The sequence below is a fragment of the Pecten maximus genome, chromosome 5 (genome assembly GCF_902652985.1).
Source record: "Pecten maximus chromosome 5, xPecMax1.1, whole genome shotgun sequence".
Lineage (NCBI taxonomy): Eukaryota > Metazoa > Mollusca > Bivalvia > Pectinida > Pectinidae > Pecten > Pecten maximus.
This window is the reverse complement of record NC_047019.1, coordinates 7,050,670-7,066,147: the sequence shown is the minus strand read 5'-3', so window position 1 is coordinate 7,066,147 and position 15,478 is coordinate 7,050,670. Positions and strand designations below refer to the sequence as shown.

Genomic DNA, 15,478 nt, shown 5'->3' with positions numbered 1-15,478 from the left:
TATTTCATACTCAAAGTATTTCTCCTCTATAATATTTCAGATCTACCTTTGCTTTTCTCTTTCAACTGATACCATTCCCATTTGTTGTGTGGGGCCGCGATGGCCGAGTGGTTAAGGTGTCCCGACGCTTTAACACTAGCCCTCCACCTCTGGGTTGCGAGTTTGAAACCTACGTGGGGCAGTTGCCAGGTACTGACCGTCGACTGGTGGTTTTTCTCCGGGTACTCCGGCTTTCCTCCACCTCCAAAACCTGGCACGTCCTTAAATGACCCTGGCTGTTAATAGGACGTTAAACAAAAACAAACCAAATTCCAATTTGTCCATCATTGTCATGTGTTCCAATTTTTCTTGTGAACAAGATAACTTGAATTATGCAAATGAATGAGTGAAAAAGAGACCTAGCTCCTGTGAGAAGCTTCATGATGTAGGAGGGTTGAACCCAGGATCCCAACTCTTGCATCCCTCAATATCAAGAAGACCTAGGATGAGTTTGACAATCAGGCTGATTTAATTTTGGATCTGACAGAGTTAAATTACCCTTTGCAGTCTGATTGTGTCACCTGAAAAAGACAACATATGGGTATCACTATGTCGGCGGTGTTGTTGTCCGCACAATGGTTTCCGTGCGATAACTTGGGATTGCTTTTCATGTTCAAAAGTCAAAGGTCAAGGTCACTGTTACTATTAATAGAAAATTTGTTTCCATGCAATAACTTTGAGTTCCTTTGGGCAAATCAAACTCAAACTTTGAAAGTGCTTCCTTATCAAAACTTGTTGCATGGGATTGCTTTTCAGGTTCAAAGGTCATTGTTACTATAAATAGAAAGTCTGTACAATGGTTTCCGTGCGATGACTTGAGTTCCCATGGGCCAATCAAACTCAAACTTCATAAAGTTCTTCATTACCAAAAGTGCTTGCTTAGTATTGCTTTTCATGTTCAAAAATCAAAGGTCAAGGTCACTTACTATTAATACAAAATTGGTACCCATGCAATAATTTGGGACAATCAAACACAAACTTTGTAAGTGCTTCCTTATCAAAACTGTTAGCCTCTGATTGCTTTTCAATTTTGAAAGTCAAAGGTCAAGGTCACTTGCTTTAAATAGAATTTGTTTTTCCATATGATAACTCAAGTTTTCCTTAGCCAATCTGGCTCAAACTTCCACAGTGCTTCCTTACCAAAAGTGCTTGTTTAGATTTCTTTTCAGGTTCAAAGGTCAAAGGTCATTGTTACTATAAATAGAAAATAGGTTTGCTTGCGATAACTTGATCCCTTGGGCCAATCAAACGCAAACTTGATGCATTGCTTTCTCACAGGAAGTGCTTGCTTGTTTAAAATTTATCTCCTAGCTTGCTGCATAGGCGACACATCCACCTCCGTGGAATTCTTGTTACCATTGGACCTTGTGAACATGATAACTAGAGTTAATATATGAATGGATTTTCATGTAACTTGGTATGCAGTATAATATCAATAATACTTGGATGATGAGTTTGACAATTGAGTTGATTCAATTTTCAATGGTTTGTGTTGATTTAGTCTATTCTTTTATCCCTTTTACCTTTGTTTCTCCTTCACATACTGTAAATGAACATATTTCAGCGATACTCTTATTTTAGTGATTTTCGTTCAATTTCATTGAGCTAATGATAGTATATCTACAATGTTTTACCAGTGTATATGGCAAGCATTTTCAGTGCGCCAAGTTATCATTTCACCAACCTATCTTAACTTGCTTTTGTGCTAAAATTTGAGCACACCAAAATAGGAACGTTCACAGTATTCCGATGTTTTTCTGCGAAATCTGCCTGATCGTGTGACCTAGTTCTTCTTTCTTTGATAGCCAATGTAATCAACAATTCACTTATTTGAAGAAAGTTTTCAGCAATGATTATAGATTTAGTTGTGGGTGTAATATTGGTACTGAAACAGGGCATCCTACATTGTTGGTGGTGAAAAAAACAAGACAGAACTCGGTCATATATCAAACATGAATTTTACCTCTCACAACCCATAATATTGTACACATATTCATGAATTCAACAATATATTGCTTCACAATAACATTCATTTCATTATATATTAGTTAATCGACAATTCTAGGAAATTATAAACAAAAGTCACAGATAATTTCTCTTGAAATGAAGCACTTAATTAATTGAGCAGAAAACACCTTTCATAGACATATCACACTTTGTTAAAACATTAATCAACATTCAATCCTTATAAGCTCAGGGTACAAAATACATACACAACACTTACCGGGTATTTATATTCTGTTGTTGTTGTTGTTGTTATGTTATTTATTTTTGTCTTATGTGGAAAACAACTTCCAGCAATGAATTTGCAGTTAACGATATGACCATATGTAGGTAGTTTTACTTGACAAGTAAACAGGGTTACAATATGGAAAAATGGTCAAACTACGAGAATGGAATCAGAACACAATTTGAAGGAGAGCATTATCACAGAAACTGCTCACAAGTAATTGGTGTTACTTTTTTTCTCGCACATAAAAAATACAACATCTTATTACTCAGACATGTATACGTTGGAACGCTGCCAAGGTTGGGGCCATTAGTGTATACAGTATATATCACTATAATATTGGTGTCATATTATTTACAGAATTTAGGTAAACAACAGGCCCAATGGGCCTCAATAATGCTCACATGTTTTGCAGTTGATGAGAAGACTTAGTTGAAGGTTTAGTTATTTGTGTTAGTATAAAGGATGTTTCCGAAATTAATAGCTATTCATTCTAACATGGACCTGGATTCATTTATTTGAACAAACTTGGTAGCAATTCTTCCAAACATATTTCTGGTCAAATATCATAACTGTGGGTCTCTTTTCTATCAAAATGTCTTTTAAAGACTTTAAACACATTCCAAGAAGGTCAAGGCCAAGCATTTTAACAAACTTATAGTCGCCCTTTGTCCTATCACACTACTGTGATAGTATCAGTACCCTATATGGCTTTTAGTTATACAGAAGTCAACATTTTAGGATTTGAACACATTTAACCCCTGTGACCTTCAAAGTAGGTCAAGATCATTGAGTTGTTCAACCCAGGTAGTTGGTTATCTTAGCATGCTACTGTTCCAATATCCTGACCTTTGTTGATAATCAAGATATTTAGTCGTTTACAGAAAAAGTTAAAGTCAGACAGACAACAGACATGACACAACAGGAAAAGATTGCAACCCTCGTTAACAATGTATGTTGTATTTGAAATAATTCTTAAAAGATTTCATGCTTCACTAAAACCATGATATTATATCATAGAAAATTGACAAGTCACAGTAATTTTTCAGATTTAAAACAATACAAGCATTTGTTACCCCATATTACAATGAAAGAACAAAGGTTTAAACACATGTCCAAACCTTCACAAAGGCCGACGTCTTCAATGACAATGAATACATATCACAAAACACTATTACTATTGTTAAGTTTCCTGGCACTCATCACAGGGAAGCTAAAATAAAAAATCTGGTGTTATTGAACGAGGAATGTGGAGAGTTCACACCAACAGGAAGTATATATGTTAAAATGTAGATTTAAGGATTTATTTGGTAGAGTATGGTATGATATTGTTTTACGACCAATTAACAATTTGAGTAATTTAGGACCAAATTAGGAAAGGTATGTTAATAAGTCTGGATGATTGTCGGTGGGACATTTATTTAGCTTGTACCTGATTTGGTTAGTGGTTTTCATGTTACATTTCAATTGATTACAACAAGATACATCAATTATACGGTCAAACCTGGTAAAATCTCGAAATCATTTAATAAAATTTCAAGATATCCTGAGTTTTTGATTTAACCGAATATATTTCATATAGAATTTTCACTCTCAGAACTGAATTTTACTTGTAGGGTCTGCAAGTTATCAGAGTTTGAGATTACACAGCTTGACTGTATAGACATACGATATATACATGTACACTTGTCCATAATATAAGATTGTTCTAGCATACAGATTTAACCTATTATAGTAAAAAATGTAGTTTTCTCTGTTTTTATAGTCGTACACACCATCAAATGTATTTCAACCAATAATAAATGTAGATTTTTAACCTAGTAGTACATATACAGACTAAATAAAAACAAATCTGTAGTCCGGATAAAAAATGGTGTACTCTTTGCGATATAACCTCCCTTATCACCAAACAACAGAGGAGAATACATCTCAAGCATGGCTAACAATCGACATGCTATAAACAATCTATACACAGCTTACAATTGACAGGTTATCTTATAAAACAGACTGACCTACTTTTTTAATTAAAAACCATATAAAAGATTCCTAGACTGTTACCATGGAAACACTTTCAAAATGGATGCGCAGATTAAATTTTGAATTTGTCTGGCCAATGTAACTCTTTAATTATTTCGCAGAAACCAATTTTCTGTTTTACTGAATGTTTCTTAAGACTATGACCTTTGACCTGAAAAAAAAAATGCTAAGCGAACATTTTCACTAAAGCAATGTAAACTTAAGTTCTTCCACAGAAACAGACGAGGACAATGTTAAGGGGACACACAAATTGATCATACAAACATTACACAGTAATGCTTTTGTTTGTTTTTGTTTAACGTCCTATTAACAGCCAGGGTCATTTAAGGACGTGCCAGGTTTTGGAGGTGGAGGAAAGCCAGAGTACCTGAAGAAAAACCACCGGCCTATGGTCAGTACCTGGCAACTGCCCCACGTATGTTTCGAACTCGCAACCCAGAGGTGGAGGGCTAGTGATAAAGTGGCACACAGTAATGCATTTTAATTTCCAAATTATGACTAAGTACTGTACCAGTTTTTATCTTGTTAATGAAAGCATTAATTAGTTGGCACATTCTAATTAAACAAACAAGCAATTTTAAACAGATTAACGAAATGATGAATTAGTGAATCGCCATTACTTGACAAAAACTGCATAATGAAAGATTAATTCATAATCAAGCTCAATGCCTCCATTGTGAAAAATATCAACAGTATAAAATCCTGCAGAGCATTTAGTTAATTGTCATAAAACTTCTTTTAAAATCCACACAAAATTAAGAAAAATAAAACAAAAAACTATGTTATATATAGCATAGAAATATTTCGGGACAAAATGTTATTCTTCGAACTCTTGCACCAAAACATTAAAAAGAAAATATATTGACAAAAATAAATGTAAAAAGTGAGATCACAGATGAAATAAAATTTATACTTTGAACACATTGTAACAAATTCTCTTTAAGAGGATATGGCCACTGCTAACCTGAGTTTCCTCTGACCCAGACACCATGAACAGACATGGAGTCAGGGCCACAGGAAACTTGGGCTAGGCCACTGCAAACAACTATTCCAAACATTCACTCAAGTCCTCCAACAGGAGAAATATTTCCTCACTTCTAAAATTACATTGTAACCCTCTATATAAAGGAAACCTCTCTATAAAGGACACCTTTGCTTATACACAGGTTTAATGTACACATGTATTTCAATTCCTTATTATGATTCATGCAGTCACCTGGTCTGCATGAAGATAATTTGTTTTTCTATTGGAAAGCAATTTGGAATTTTAAAGAATTAGATAAAAACACTTAGATCGTGTATAAAAGCTTTCTTATAGCATATTTTTAAATTAAGCAATTTCCTTGATTTTCTGATATTAATAAAATGAGGTCAAAATAACTGTACATGCTTCCATCTTGAAAATGGTAAGGGGGGGCTTTTTTATCACACGAATATCTATAATTCATAATTACAACAATTATTTAAATGAAACTTCAACACGGACAACTTAGTTTCTTATATATCTAGTAAACTTCCTGGAAATATCTGCTCAGCAGTCCACAAAACATCAATAAATTGTTTAAACATTTGGCTTAGCCTTTGTCTTCCATGGGTCTCGGAACAGCTCCATTAACTGACGGGATAACAGTCGGTGGAATACAACTTGAATTAGGTCGCTATCCAGAATGAGCGTCCATGGTTTATTAAGTTATTTTTTTATTATATAAAGGCCTGGGGTGGCCTTATCGGGACCTCAGGCACTGTTAAAGGCCATAAAAAGCTCCACGGTTGACAGGAGAAAATCCTAAAAGGGCTCTAGTACCAGTGGAAGATATGGGCAAATGTTTAAGATGTGCAGTAAATGTCTTAATTAATATGAGCATCTGGCGCCTCATATAAAAGGAATTCGCAGAGGCCAATAATCGGGCCGTCCATACGTTAGCGTCAATGTGAGAGAGGATAAAACTCTTGTGCAATCCAAAACACGCAGAATATGTATGACCGTGAATGATAAACCAAGTAAAGGCCACATATAATTGTCATTGCATTTTGTTCACTGCTCCATAAACATCATCACAGTAAGTTTTTTTTTTTAAACACATGCCAGCCTCAGTATCCGATCAATCCAGTTCGGAGTCTGTACTCTCCGACTCGAGGACAGTGTCCTGTAAAATTCAGAAAAGAAACATGTAACAATACCCTACAAATACAGAAACTCTTTATTTCTCACAGACAGGAGAGCTACAATGTTTTTTTCATAAATTTTGCCTATGAGAAAATTATTCCCAATCTGAATCATAAAATCAAAATTTCATGAAGAAGTTAAAACAGGAACTATTAAATCACATAACTTAATAGCAGTTCATGAATATTTGTATAGGAAGTTTTGCTACAGAAATATGATTATTTATTGGGAAATCCAGCATCTGAAACATGGCCGCCCCACAGCGTATGTACATACAGGCAAACCTCTTCATCTCAAAGTTAGTGGGGTCATCAATAAAGACTTCAGACAGTCACAACACAAAAATATAGTTTCCCTAGCTCCCAGTAGGGATCGATAGAGCCATAGTAATGTCTACAAGGACAGGGAACCCTGCTTAAATACTCTTGCCATTCCAACAGCTGTTTAATTGCTACCAAATAAAGCAATCGTTTAATCTATAAGAATAACATTGTTTTATGTATATGAGAAAGTAATTGAAAATGACTGATCACAATGTGTGATAATCTGTATACCTTCCTGATAATCCTCTTGGTTGACCCTTGACCTTTAGAAATTTTGGAAATCAACCACAAATATGAAGGGTCAAAACACATGTCAAATGATATGTCTTTGGAAACAAATTATAAGAGTCAAAACTAACTCTAGAGAGTTTAGAAACGTACTATTATGGATCACCTGAAATTTCCGTAGTTTGAAGGAACACTCACCCATCCACCCTGATCAACGATCCAGCCGGCAAACTTATCCTCCAGGTAACGCAGACTCATCTCCTTCACCTTCAGGGCAACCGCCCCTCCGACTCCTGCAGCATGCACCGTTTTCTTGGTAATGTAGAAAAGTGTGGCAAGTTGGTCCCAGCCGACCTCGTCCCCCATGGCCCGTTTGAGCGTATCGGTGAATGAGTTGTAGGTAGCCTGTTTGACAATGTCCACTGCTGCCCCGGTGACCTCGGCTGACACTGGATGCTGAATTTTTTTTCAAAATTTTAATTAGGTATATACATGACAGAGGCAGATCCAGGGGGGGTTTTCATGGTTTACAGAAACCCCCCCCGACATTTAAAAAAAAAATAACCAAGAGTTATCGCAATTTATAACACCACAAACCAATAGATAATTAAACCCCACGAGTTATTTCAATTTGCCCTTGATGGAAATCTTCACAATAGCCATCCATTCATTCATAATGAAGCACTATTTTTACCGATTTATCAAATTTTAAACTTCAATTATGAATAAAATTTGATACGTCTACCCTCTTATGCTGTATATCGCAAAATAAATACATTTGTACTTTAATCTTATCAGTCAAATGGGCCCCGATATAAACATTGTAACAAATCATTGATATATATTGGATCAAATGGTTGACTTCTACATCCTCTAGAATAATTAAATCTGAAAGATTAAGGACTATATCTATTGAAAGTTTGTTTTAACTTCACATTCATTTATCTTTGAATTGAACAAGGAGAAAAAATATCATGTTTGAAAAGAATTTATAACAGAATTTATAACAATCTTTTTTCAAATATTTTGGAACTTTCTTCTTTTTTTCCCCAGTCATTTGCAATTTTTAGACCACGATTCCCGAATTTTCCCTTTTGAACCAAAATAAACACAGGAGTTTTTTAACACCTGAACAAAGGCCATGACTGGTAAGGCCACTCTTAAAAATATCTTGGTTTGCTGTAACCCAACCAGGGGGTCTTACATTTGGGTAGGTAGGACTGAATTTTTTTTTAATCAGTTCTGAAAACAGATTTTCAACCTTTTATAACGAAAACAAACCAGAATATGGAAATCAATATTTATTTTGTGTTATTAAACAAAACACACACCAACCTTATTTGGGTTTGGGAGACGTGTTTTCAAACCTGTACAGCAACTTCTGGACATAAATATCCAGAACGGTCAAATCATTAAAAAACAATGTTTTATTTTTCATAATAAATTTTTTTGAGACAGCACATTTTTTCTGGGTCGGGCAGGTTATGCTAAACCAACTTTATTTTTATTTTGGCCTAATGTATGGTGGAGACACCTGGTTTTGCTTTAATGAATTTCCCTGTAATCATACATACCTCGACACTGAAATTGTCTCCAAAGTTCCGTAAACTATCTCTGAGTTCTCTCTCCAGCGAATTTAAACCATCACCTGCAAAAAAAAAGTTTCCGTTCCTTAATCTGTAATTTTCTTATTAGCTTCTAGCATAAGATACATAGAGGATATCTAATAATGTCTTCAGTAATACCAAATATATTTCAAGAGTCTGTCTAATATTTTGATATTTTTCATAAGTGCATAGCAAGAGTGAAAAATATCAAAATATTAGCCACACTAGTGAAAAATATCACTTTTATAAAATGAAAAAATTCCGATATTTCACTGTTGATATTGCTAAATTTGAATTTTTCTTAGCTTTAAGATGTTTCTTAGTAGAACATTGTATATTCTTGGGGCTTTGAGAGAAGGCTTATTTTATGAAGAATATTCCAGGGGGCTTTGAGAAAACCTTTTCTTGGTGGCATATCCTGGAGGCTTTGAGAGAATGTTTTATTTTGAAGCATATCCTCGGGTCTTAGAGAGAATCTTTGACCTGAACATACCATCCCGGACATCAAATGATGCTTCGAGAGACGCCTGAGGTGTATTTGAGGTCCGCCGAGGAGAAGTAGTATGAGCCTCGCCTGATGCCCCTGCCATATAGCTATCTCCCATCTCTGCCAGTCGGTCCGCTATGATTCCATACAATTTCTCCTTGTCCGCTTGTGTTGCAGCGTCTGGCGGGGAACCCACCGCTCCCTCGCCTGCATCTGTTCTATCATCTGTATATCAAACCATCTCAAAGACATGATTTTGACTTCTACCTCATGTATATAGTACAAGTTTACAACAACTACTTTTATAGAAGAAATAATTATTTAAACAAATTTTTGAATTTTTTAAATGAACTGAATATTATAGACATCATCATGGATGGTTACTTAATCAATAATACCATCATTGCCGAAATCACCATGGTTACTGCAGTTAGATCTAGAGGCTACCCTGGTTAACGTTACCCTAGTCACGTTTGTCACCAGTCATGTTGGTTGTATCTCTGTCACCATGGTTACTACAGTTACCTGGCTTCCGCTATATATAGCTATCTTAGTTACTCTAGCCATCTTAGTTACCTTGGTTTCCATAGTCACCATATATAATTACTATATTACATTGGGCGTCTTTAGATCTAAAGCTATCTTGGTTTTGCTTGTCAACTAGTTACTGTAGTTACCTTCAGGTTGGTTTCTCTAGTCATTTTGATTACAATAGTTACCTTGGTTTCTCTAGTCATTTTAATTACAATAGTTACCTTGGTTTCTCTAGTCACTTTGGTTACAATAGTTACCTTAGTTTCTCTAGTCACTTTGATTACAATAGTTACCTTGGTTTGTCTAGTCACTTTGATTACAATAGTTACCTTAGTTTCTCTAGTCACTTTGATTACAATAGTTACCTTGGTTTGTCTAGTCACTTTGATTACAATAGTTACCATGGTTTCTCTTGTCACTTTGATTACAATAGTTACCTTGGTTTCTCTAGTCACTTTGGTAATAGTTACATTGGTTTCTCTAGTCACTTTGGTTACAATAGTTACTTTGGTTTTTTGTCATTTTGATTACAATAGTTACCTTGGTTTGTCTAGTCACTTTGATTACAATAGTTACCTTGGTTTCTCTAGTCACTTTGATTACAATAGTTACCTTGGTTTGTCTAGTCACTTTTATTACAATAGTTACCATGGTTTCTCTTGTCACTTTGGTTACTTTAGTAACTTTGGTTTCTCAAGTCACTTTGGTTTATACAGTTACCTTGGTTTCTCTAGTCACTTTGGTTACTGTAGTTACCATGGTTTCTCTAGTCACTTTGGTTACTACATGTATATTACATTGGTAACTTTAAAGCTATCTTGGTTTCTCTAGTCACTTTGGTTACTGTAGTTCCCTTGGTTTCTCTAGTCACCTTTTGTTAATATGTTTACCTTGGTTCCTTGAATGCTATTTTGTTTTCTCTGGTCACCTTAGTTTTATAATTAGTTACTATAGTTACCATGTTTTTTCTAGTTATCTCCAGTATTTTTCTTACTCTAATTACCATATTCACCTTGATCATCTGGCTGTGTATCCCCATCCACATCAAGATCATCCATTATTGTGTGATGTTGGTGGACATTCCTTTCAATATCTATTTCCCCTGTAGGCAATCTCCTTCTGAACTCTGTTTCATCAATATCATAGTCAAGAGCAAACGACTGGTTAGCATGAAGGACCTGCCCTTCAACATCCATTGGTTCAGACCTTTGACCAATGTCCAGATTGCTGATGGCATTAAGACCTACATCATCTATAGCGGTCACTTGTGTTGTATATTTCTTCTGTCGTCCATCCGTTTGAAAAAAGCTGGACTCAAAATGGCTGTTCTCCCCGTCCTTAAGCGGGCCATCTGGAACTGAAATGTTCCTTTGATATGCTTTCCTTCCTTTCTTCTTCTTTATCAAGTTGAAGTCAGCAGACTTTGAACCTGTGGTTATAAAATAAAGACCCAACAGTAAAAATTCTGTATAAAATAATATCATGCTATTTTTACCTCAGATACCAAAAGTTTGTTCATGACCACATTGACCTCAAAATAACGAGGTTTGACTTTGTGTATATATGCCAAACCTGAAAGTAGTCCGTTTTTCATCAAGAATCAAATTTATCATAATCTTAAATATATGGACAGTGGTTTTACTATCTATATAAAAAGTTACCAAATGTACATGTATTTCTGAGAGATTTACATGCATTCATGTTTAAAGAAGTATCGCTGAACAATAATAATCTATCAACCCCACAATTGGATTTTCCGTGACATTGACATTTGACCTTGACTTTAGGTTTTTTGAAAAGCAATTACAATCATGCAGTTCTGGTAAGAAAGCAGTGTGTGAAGTTAGAGTTTGATAAGACCACATGAATGTGTATCATTGTGCAGGAATGGTGATCCTGACATGATGTTCTATTAATAGCAAATGACCTTGACCTTTCACCTTTCACATACAATAATAAAATTTGATTATACATACCTGGAACTTTCTTCCTTGACTTCCTGCCTCTGCGTGTGGTCAGTTTGCGAAGACTGCTGAAGATTCCTCCCTCGGATGTCTTCGCTGAACTGGACAAATCGGCACTTTCCTTAATGTTGCTATGCTTGTCAATGTGTTTTCGTTTGTGATGTTCCTGATCGGTGATATCAGTTGACTCCCAGGTTTCCTGCGATCTTACCAACCCTGCTCGCTCTCCATCTGTATAGTGATGCTGTTCGATATGCCCATGCTTGTGGGTATGTCTTTCCTCCAAAACTTTAGCCCCATTGTTCTTGCCTTGACTGTATTTCCCCTTTTTCGTTACATTGTCACCCTCCCTGTCTTCATTCTTTCTGTCTTTACTCCTGTTTAAAACACTATTTAATCTTTCTTTCGCTCTTTTGAACACAGATTTTTTCTTTCTTTCTGGCGAAACTACCTCAGTTTCAGTATCTGAAGAAGAGAGAGACCCTGATCTGTAACGCTGACGTCCTCTTTGAACGACAGTTGGTGAGGAGTTTCCATTAACTTGCTTTGGTGGTATCCTAGACGTTTTTTTCTTTGACTTTAAATCCTCTAAGTCTTTAGTTTTGTCTAAATTCTCAAGCTTTGAGGGACTCAATGAGTACGACGTTGTCATTACATTATTATCAATTCTGTGAGCTGGGGACAAATTTGGCGGCAAACTTTTTGCCCGAGGCACTGTGTCATAATCGTCAGCAAATGGAATATCTTCATTATCTCCCAATAATGAATGGATGGATGTTTTACCAGAATTAATGGAAGTACGAGAGAGTTCTGACGTTTCACGAGAATGGATCACAGATGACGTTTTACCAGAGGTCACTGAAGCGTGCGACAGCTCTGAGGGTCCACGAGAGTGAATCACTGAGGCACGACCAGCATGACTTGAGTTGCCGATAGAGTGTTGCCTGCCGCTCGAGCTGTCAGGAGACACTAGTGCCCCCTGGTGGGAGTGGTAGGAGTTGTGGAGGTAATATTCCTCCTCTGTAACATCCACATCTTTCACCTGTTGATATGCCGTACCTGTCGGGGACAAGAATATATCATGAGACTTACGTCACTTGAATAATTCAATCTAAGTTATAGAGGCCATCTATAAAGAAAAATTCTTAAGTTTTCTTGCCAACTCACCTAAGCTTTAATCAAGTCAAAGATTTTGGAATTGCTAATAGTGTTTAAAATAATATTTCTTTGGTTTATTTTGACCTCTATACACAGGTAAGATCATTGACTTGATATCACAAATTCAGAATATTAAAGAATATGAAAAGAATATCTCACATTTTATGTAATAAACAAAGGCATGTACCAATAAATGAACTTTGATTCAAAATATGGGTGCAGGCTTTTTACTAGACAATGAAATATTATATGATAGCATTTTTATTGAACTTTATACAGACATCAGCTGACTTGTTATCAGGCACATGTATCACTATACCTGATGACTGGCTGACCCTGTACGTAATGGACGCTAACGTTGATGTCCCTAGAATACTGTACCTATTAGGGGTTTTCCATGTTTGCCCTTATTTTCTTTCAGTTCCTTCATAAGAAACTGTTCCAGAATTCTGGCAGCTTCATTGCGGACCTCCTGTTTAGTGGGAGGCTGAGGAGGGCAGGGTGAGCGGCGTTTGATGCGGTGTTTCTTCTGGAGGTGGACCTTGAGGAGGTCTGAAGCCTCCTGGAAGGATGGTGTCCTTGTTACATCGCGCGGGATATCCTTTTCCATAGCGATGAGTCAGATCTAAAATCAGACAATTGGAATATATTAAAATACAAGGAAACAATTTAGGGTTTTGAGGCCAACAAGCATTTTCTATGAGATAACTCTTTTATGAATTATAACTATCTCCTATAGCTTTACACCCCAAACACACAACCCAAGCCAGGTTCTGTCTCCAACGAAGCCTCTCATTCTCTTATAGCTTACACTTGGAGTGGTCAACGGCACCAAATGTAACAGGGAAAGAGAGTAGTGTGCCTCCACCGATGATCGAACCAACCACTCTCTGCTTAATGGTCCACCGCTCTACTGACTGAGCTAAAGGGAAACTTCCCCTAGTGCAAAAGGTAGAAGGCAACCATATCACTATATGTACAATTAAAACCTGCCACAACTAATACTGTACTGATTTGTAACTTCAGCAATCATGCATTGTATCAGAGCCCATATATGAGACATAAGATCGAGTTTTTCTCTGGTACTGGGCATGACAGCTATATGTCAGAATATACAATCCTGGTGTCAGGGCATGCAAGAGGCCTAGGATACTCAGGCTAATGTGATGTGAACTACAGTTGATATTCTACATTTTTAATACGATTTATATAAACAAATAATGGATGCAGACTGTAAGCATCTATATCCATATAAATTAAAATTACAATATTTAGTACTTCTGGTGTAATTAAAATGTCCTTTGAATCTAATTAAATATGACTAAATATAAATTTCCCCCGATGATTGTCTGATAGAATTTCAAATTGTGGCAAGTTGTTCAAGGCATACCTACAACACGGAAGCTAAACAAGTTCCTTGTGTCCAGGTTACATTGATTTTCAATATTTTTCGGCATAGCCGTATAATTTTCTTTTAGCCCCGGATATGATGCTAGAGGTGGCGTTACTGGTCAAGATGAAGTATGTGATTGGTCATTGTAGCGGTAAATGCAAAATGCAGATATGCAGTTAAAGACGAAACAAAATTAAGATTGAATGCAAACTGAATAAGTGGATGTATTTATTCAAATGACATATTAATGAAATTATATTCCTGATTCAAATGCAGTCTTACTATCACCAAAAATGATTCAAACTGACGTAATTTTGTTATCCGGGCCAAAACGCATTTATTAATTAGTTCGTTAATTTATTTCACCAGCAGTTTTACATTATAACCACCAGCATTGAAACTATGCCATTTATTTTTTGTATTGACTGTCCTCTAGATCTTGTTCCACCCATTTGTGATGTGACTCGTTCATCATAGATATTTTTCATGAGTTTAAATACAATGATTTTGGATTTAATGAATTTTATTCTCCTCTATTGCCTGACCTGGGACCAATTCATAGCCTTACTGAGATAATATACACAAAACGTCCCTGGGTAGGTCTACGTTACGACAGCTACTGTACAGTACGTATACAGTATACTGTATGAACGGGTACAGGAATACATCCATTATAATTAAATGGTCATTTTACATTATCATGATAGTTAAAGCGTTTTGGTTTCAGTCATAGGCATTCAAGTTTTATACGTATATTTATATTTCATGTGACACCGAAGTACAGATATGATCATTATGCGGAAGATACATAATTTATACTTACCACATTAGCGCAAGTACTCCTGATTAAATCCTATGTAACTTGCATGTTGACAATAAACGTTACGTTGTCTAAAAAGAAATTATTTGATTTAGTCTGAAATAAATCGCCGAGGCCGTCATCGTGTACTTTCTATCCTCTCCTACACATAACATATATTCCTGTCATAGTTTGGTTCTTTAAATATCGAGCATGAGCACAAACGATGCCACTCATAAGGACAAACGTCAAACTCTGTTAATTTCTAAACAGGAACTCAAAAATAATATTCAAGGGAAATAACTCTAATTATAACATTTTTGTTTAAAAAATCATACCGGGCGCGTTCGATTGCAATATAAATATGCAGGTGATAATTTTACAGTTAAAATGCCTAACAAACTTGGCAAAGCAGTTAACTGTTAATTAAGTGTATCGATGTTTATCCAAGTATAATACATTTCTAGACAAATATACATCACACTATACATTTTGTATCATATTTGCATATC

The 15,478-nt window shown here is 35.8% G+C and overlaps 1 protein-coding gene across 1 annotated transcript; it reads right to left on the bottom strand.

Moving 5' to 3' along the window:
• Positions 1–1,981: 1,981 nt before the first annotated feature.
• On the bottom strand, positions 1,982–15,243 carry LOC117326999. The gene is made up of 8 exons (XM_033883809.1): positions 14,991–15,243; positions 13,156–13,399; positions 11,629–12,675; positions 10,656–11,081; positions 9,125–9,343; positions 8,599–8,672; positions 7,223–7,480; positions 1,982–6,453 (listed from the first exon to the last, which is right to left on the bottom strand). The coding sequence occupies exons 2-8, from the start codon at positions 13,382–13,384 to the stop codon at positions 6,409–6,411; spliced, it is 2,298 nt and encodes a 765-aa protein (XP_033739700.1). The 5' UTR covers positions 13,385–13,399; positions 14,991–15,243; the 3' UTR covers positions 1,982–6,408.
• Between the last annotated feature and the right edge of the window lie 235 nt (positions 15,244–15,478).

What these genes read in the sequence shown, in the direction of transcription:
- LOC117326999 (XM_033883809.1), bottom strand. Translation starts at nt 13,384, where the DNA reads ATGGAAAAGGATATCCCGCGCGATGTAACAAGGACACCATCCTTCCAG. An exon ending in ACATGGAAAACCCCTAATAG is followed by an intron (nt 12,676 to 13,155) that starts GTACAGTATTCT and finishes TGTCCCCGACAG; the next exon opens with GTACGGCATATCAACAGGTG. An exon ending in TCGTTGATCAGGGTGGATGG is followed by an intron (nt 6,454 to 7,222) that starts GTGAGTGTTCCT and finishes TGAATTTTACAG; the next exon opens with GACACTGTCCTCGAGTCGGA.